Source organism: Sinocyclocheilus rhinocerous, unplaced genomic scaffold (assembly GCF_001515625.1).
Source record: "Sinocyclocheilus rhinocerous isolate Xijiao unplaced genomic scaffold, SAMN03320098_v1.1 scaffold1063, whole genome shotgun sequence".
Classification (NCBI taxonomy): Eukaryota; Metazoa; Chordata; class Actinopteri; order Cypriniformes; family Cyprinidae; genus Sinocyclocheilus; species Sinocyclocheilus rhinocerous.
In genome coordinates, this window is record NW_015625586.1 from 291710 (window position 1) to 298404 (window position 6695).

General features: G+C 34.7%; 1 protein-coding gene across 1 annotated transcript in view; it reads right to left on the reverse strand.

The window, feature by feature from the left end:
- Nucleotides 1-6695, reverse strand: part of LOC107754185 (vesicular glutamate transporter 1-like) — a 28220-nt gene continuing 21525 nt past the window's right edge. The window contains exons 8-13 of the mRNA XM_016570550.1: nt 3679-3828; nt 2999-3131; nt 2322-2432; nt 1141-1268; nt 973-1042; nt 1-839 (exon numbers count right to left, since the gene is read on the reverse strand). Coding sequence (XP_016426036.1) covers nt 556-839; nt 973-1042; nt 1141-1268; nt 2322-2432; nt 2999-3131; nt 3679-3828 — 876 coding nt within the window. The 3' untranslated portion in view covers nt 1-555. The remainder of the gene's footprint in view (nt 840-972; nt 1043-1140; nt 1269-2321; nt 2433-2998; nt 3132-3678; nt 3829-6695) is intronic.

Below are 6695 nucleotides of genomic sequence, written 5' to 3' on the forward strand. Positions count from 1 at the left end.
AAATTAAATTTTCATTTTTGGTGACTGTCCCTTTAAGGATATCATGTATAAGTGCACAAACTTATGATCAAATAAATGTCTACACGTCCATTGATTTGCTTCAACCCTTTTACCATTTAAAGCACTGGATAAAACAAAAGGAACTGTGCACAATATGGAAACTTACACATACACACTCACCATGAGCACACACACACACAGAGAAGCTCATATACTGTATACTCGTACACCACAACCATGAACATGTCTAATATCGCTGTGTCATTTTAAGTGCATTACAGTGATTTTGTCAGGAAGCCTAAAATACTGAACATATAATTCACAGAGCACCGCTGTATTCTCAATCTGAAACCCAAATGACTCGCATCAACACACACACACACTACAGTGGGTATGTTTATAGAACAATCATCACATAATCTGATCATCAGTTTGGAAACTCATTTGCTCTGTTGCTTATTCACACACTCACACATTCACTCACTCTCTCTGTTTATTTACTCCATATTGATCTTTATTCCTTTAACTCTTAGATATAGACTCTGTTTCTTCCAACTATGTGAGCTCTATCTCTCCCTCTCCGCCATATAAATAACTATTTGTCCCGACCGGTTGAACATATTCTTCTGTTTTATCCCAATCTGATACCCATCCTGCCCCAGCACCTCCTCCGTTCGGACCACCAGCATGGGGATTGTTTATAGCTCCGTACTGTCCTCCAGTCCTGTACAGCTCTTCCGTTTCATTGGCCAGTTCGTCCTCTTCCAGAATGCCACACTTCTCCTCACTGGTATTCTCAGCATCCGCCCATGGCTGCTTCTCACCTGACGCAAAGATCCCTGAGAACATATTCAAATCCAGCATTTCAGGAGAGAAATGACAAAAGTAATTTAGAATATTCATTATATGTGGAATAAAAAGAGATTTAACATGTTTGCATGTTGAAATTATGATTTGCTGAACACAACATACCATAAAAGATCACACCCCCATAATGCACCAGTGCTGCAATGAGGAAGACATACTGCCACTCTTCACGTGTCTACAGGCAAAAATAAATAAATAAAGCTAATTAACAATAATATAAACTATAGAAATCAATTATTTGACATGTGAAGGTTGTGTGGTATTAGTATGTACCTTATGTTTGGTCATGGCTCCAACTATGAGAGGACACACCATTCCTGACAAAGTTCCCACTCCATTGGAGATTCCCATCAAGATGCTGGCATAACGTGGAGCAATGTCAAGATGATTCACATTAAACCCTGAAAGGGAAAGAGAAACGTATTTTTCATACATGCATCTTAACAAGTATCTAAAACTGCACATTCATATCTTGCCTAAACTGCAACTTTGATTCTCACAATTGTGACCTTATATCTCACAATCACACTTTATTTCTTTTAATGTGACTTTAAATTTTGTAATTGTGACTTTGTCTCACAATGTTACTTCATATTTCACAATGTCACTTTTATTTTTGATTTTATTCATTATCATACAATTACTTTTATATTTAAAAAAAACAGAAATAGGCTTCCATTGAAGATATAGTACCTGAGAACTAAGGATAATATTTGGCCTCAATGGATGCAGCACAGTTATATACAGTACTGTTTGAGGTCAATAAGTTTTATTTTTCAAAAGTTTGTATATATATATTTTTTAAAGAAATTAATACTTTGCAAAGATGCATTAAATTAATCAGGAGCAACAGTAATATTTTTCAAAAGTTTGGGGTCAATAATATATATATATATATTTTTAAAGAAATTAATACTTTGCAAAGATGCATTAAATTAATCAGGAGCAACAGTAATATTTTTCAAAAGTTTGGGGTCAATAATATATATATATATATTTTTAAAGAAATTAATACTTTGCAAAGATGCATTAAATTAATCAGGAGCAACAGTAAAGACATTTACAATATTCTGAAAGATGTATAATCAAGAATCCTGAAACAAAAAGTATCATGTTTACACAAAAATATTAAGCAGCTGTTTTTAACATTGATAATAAGAAGATAATGTTTCTTGAGCACCAAATCAGCATTTTGAAGGATCATGTGGCACTGATGGCTGGAGTAATGATGCTGAAAATTCACTTTATTTCATTCATTTTAGTTTACATTTTTAAAAATTGTAATAATATTTCACAATATTACTGTTTTATTTGTATTTTTGATCACATGAATGAGCATAAGAAATTCAAAACATGAAAAAATCTTATTGAGCCCAGACTTTTGAATGGTAGTGTGCACAAAAGCTAAGTAAATTCTTAAGTGTGTTTTGTCTTAAATCTTTTCTTTTACTAACCTGAAATTGCAAATCCACTGAAACCAACCGCCAGTACAAGGAAAGAAATAGCTATTACTTTGGTATGTGAGAAACCAACAACCAAGAGTAGAGTGGCTTCCATTCCAAACCCTAAAACACACACAGACACACACAACAGTACAGTCTCTTGGATACAGCATACAAGGTTTACTGTGGGTCAGAGTATACCTGTGCCGTCCATTTCCTGCATGCTCTGGTGCATCTGTCTCTGTGTTGTGCATGTTTGTATGTTGTGTGTGCAGACGATTGTGAGAGACTGAGTGTGTCATGCAATGATGCATCAGTGATTATTGCCCCAGCTGCCATTGCAGGACCAGACAAAGCAAAAATAGGCAGATAATCTGACTTGCGTCTCACACACATATACAGTTTCTGACTCAGCACACGCTCTGTTGATTAAAACACACTTTGTGTGCTTTTGACATTTATGACATTTATTAAAGGGGAAGTTTACCCCAAAAATACAAATAAAATAAATAAATAATTCTGTCATATTATGGGTATTTATTCAGGCTCATGTCATTCTGTTGGTCCTATGCTAGTGCTAAAAGGTAAACAAACAAAAAAAACATAAGGGTGAGTAAATAATGACAGATTTTTTTTATTTTTGGGGTAAAATTAAAAATTAGATTTTTTTTTCCTTATCTACGTCTTACCTCCACAGTTCATGAGTTTACGGACATTCGTTGTGGTCATTATATTATGTGTTCTCATGTAGTCAGCAAGTTGTCCTCCAATTGGCACGATAATGGTCATCACTAAATGAGGAAGTGCAGACACCATCCCCACCTGAGCGACAGAAGGAACAAAAAGATTAGTTATTGAACAAAACATCTTCATCCACCTGCACAATACTGCATTATATGTGTGCATACTGTGTTTCTCAGCTGGTTTTGTTTTAGGACAAACATTTTACTTATAAACTCTTTAAAGGTAACTACAAATTATTTATAAATTACTATATGCTGTTGCATTTTATTGTTTATATTTAGCATTGCCTTTTCCTGCAGTCTGCAACCCTTCATACCAGACATGTGATTTATTTTTGGGTTGTGGCCCACCAGTTAAGAAGCACTGTTGTAGAGCATCACCAATTTAAGTGTGTGTGTGTGTGTGTGTGTGTGTGTTTCACCTTGCTGATTTGAAAGCCAAACACATCCTACTATATGCTGTTGCATTTTATTGTTTATATTTAGCATTGCCTTTTCCTGCAGTCTGCAACCCTTCATACCAGACATGTGATTTATTTTTGGGTTGTGGCCCACCAGTTAAGAAGCACTGTTGTAGAGCATCACCAATTTAAGTGTGTGTGTGTGTGTGTGTGTGTGTGTTTCACCTTGCTGATTTCAAAGCCAAACACCTCCTCGAAGTAAGCGGGCTGGCTGATGAGGAGCAGGTAGAAGGTCCAGCTTCTGCAGAAGTTGGCCACGATGATGGCATACACCGGCATGGAGGTAAAGAAGTGCCGCCAGGGAGTTTTAAATTTCTGCAGGGTAGCGAAAAACCAGAGGTCGAACATATCCAGAATAGTGCAGCAAGCAGCAATTAGAGAGATGAGAAATGAGAGAAGATTTAGAGTGTGTGTTGTGTTGTGTTGTGTTGTGTTGTGTGTGTGTGTGTGTGTGTGTGTGTGTGTGATAGCGGGGGATGTGTGGAAAAGTGATTGAAGAAGAAAGAAAAAGAATGCCTGTGTTTGTACCTGCAGAGAGTTGACCAGGCCGGCGGTTTCCCCGATGGCATCCTCAATGTACTTCCTCTCCTCTGGTGAGATGGTTGGGTGAACAGCTGGACTCTCATAGGAAACTAGAATCCAGAAGAGATACCAGAATATCCCAACACTCCCTGTGAGGAGAGAAAAGGATGATAAGAATTATTATATATAATGAAAATTATATATTATATATACACTAAAGTATAAGCTTGGGGTCTGTTTTTGGGGTCATTGGCGTGATTTTTAAAATGTTTTTGAAAGATGTTTCTTACAATCACCAAGGCTGTATTTATTTGATAGAAAATACAGTAAAAATCTGTAATATTGTGAAATATTTTTACAAATTAAAATAACTGTTTTCAATTTCAATATATATGTAATTTATTAAATATATAATTACATTTATTAAATATATAATTTATTATATATTTCAATATTAAAATGTAATTAATTCAAAGCTGAATGGCAAAGCTGAATTTTCAGCATCATTACTCCAGTCTTCAGTGTCTCATGATCCTTCAGAAATCAATCTAATATGCTGATTTGATGCTTGATGATTCTTTGATGAATATAAAGTATAAAAGAACAGCATTTATTTGAAAAAGAAATGTTTTGTAACATTATAAATGTCTTTACTGTCATATTTGATCAATTTAATGCATCCTTTCTGAATAAAAGAATTAGAAAAATAAACTGACCCTAAACGTTTGAGTGATAGTGTGTGTATATTGTATATTATATATTAAAGTGTTCGCTATTAATTGGTTCATTAAATAAACAAAAGTTTTATATAAAATATTATTGTATGTAATTAAAATAATGTGTATATGCTACTTACCATACACATAAAACACTGAGGACCATCCAGTGTACTGGACCAAGACTCCAGCCAAAGGCATTGCAACAACAGCACCGGCATATGAACCTATAACATACAGTTTCTTAGTATGTTTCCTCTTATTAGTGCTATTCACTAACATTATCATCAATGTCAGCTTTTTACAAAATCAAAACTTGATTCAAGGTTCAAATAATCACAAAAATATATAAATTCTATTGATTACAAGGTTTATATAATTTATGGATTCAAATGATCGATAGACATCTTACCACAGAATGCTGTTGTTGCCAATCGACTTCTTTCAAGCGGCGGAGCCCATTTGGCCCAGATGCCGTGACATGCAGGATATGACACACCCTTCCAGTAGAGTAATAAACTGATTTAATGTATATATATAACCATGATGGTAACACACACACAAAAATCCTTAGTGTGATGCTATGTATTGGGACTAATAAAACATTAATATTTCCGACTACTTCAGATCCACACAAATCCACGCATGCACACAGATGGCATACCTCCACAAGCCCCTGGCAAATCCTGACCATGATAACACACCCATAGTGAACTCTTGCTGCTGCTGGGATCAGCATATTCAGCATCGACGTGGCCACAATGGCAAAGCCAAACACCCTGAGACCAAACACACATGCAGTAGTCAACTGAGGCCTAATCCCAATGAAATACCATGCTAATATCTCATCACATGGGGCTGGGGAAAAAAGGTTTTATTTTTGACATTTGCTCTACACACACTGTCATTATATAATTTTATTATAATTATATAATTTTTTCATTATATATGGGGTAGGTTGTTGCAATGCAACAAGAGCCAGATCAAAAGACAACACACATTGACTCAAGATTGACTCATTTTCACTCTCTGATCACATTACCTGTTAGCAGCAAACTTTTGACAGATGAATCCCCCAGGTATTTGTGTGACGATGTAACCCCAGAAGAATGAGCCGTGTATCATCCCTACCGTCTCGGGGTCCCATGTGAACTGAGCAGCCTGGGTGGGAAAAGAGAGAGTCAAACTCCTTGCATCTAACTTATATTCAAAAGCTTTCTGTGCAAAATCTGAGAATACTGTCGCATACCTTGTCAGTTCAGGTTTTAATCAATAAAAAATGATTACGCGCTATTCTTCAAAGCATCAAATAACCTGAATTAACCTCAGTCACTTTTTCTGTGTCATGTTACATTTACAAACAAGGGAAGGGGGGAATGTGAGAAAGAAGTAAAATAATCAACAAAGTAGTAAAATAAAAAATATAAAACTAAATATATAAGTAAGATAAGCCTAATAATAATAATAATAACAGATCATAAAATAAATTGATCAAAATTTGTATAATAATAATAATACATATTTTTAAAATAATATCATTATTAAAAATCTTATTTTCTCTATCAATTTGATTTTCTCAGTCTATTTATGGGGTAATTGCATAGCTGTGTGAAATTCTACAGGGAAACCTCACGGTGCACACTATGTAGAGACAAAAATCTAACTGGTTAATGTTAGTAAACTGGAATTTGAAGTGACCGAGTCAATTTGCATATATTTATGTATGCTTGTATTTAGATATTGATGTTATTGGCATTATTGACATATTGACATAGCATATCAAACTGACAGTAGGCTCTATGTTGATGTACCTTTATTTCTTATAAACCTGTGTTGTATCTATCCATGCGTAATGAATCTAATTTTTATCTTAAATTTTAAAATATGCCCCTTAATAAACTCAGAAATGCCCAATTTCTTCATTCTGTTTCCATTAATTTTCTT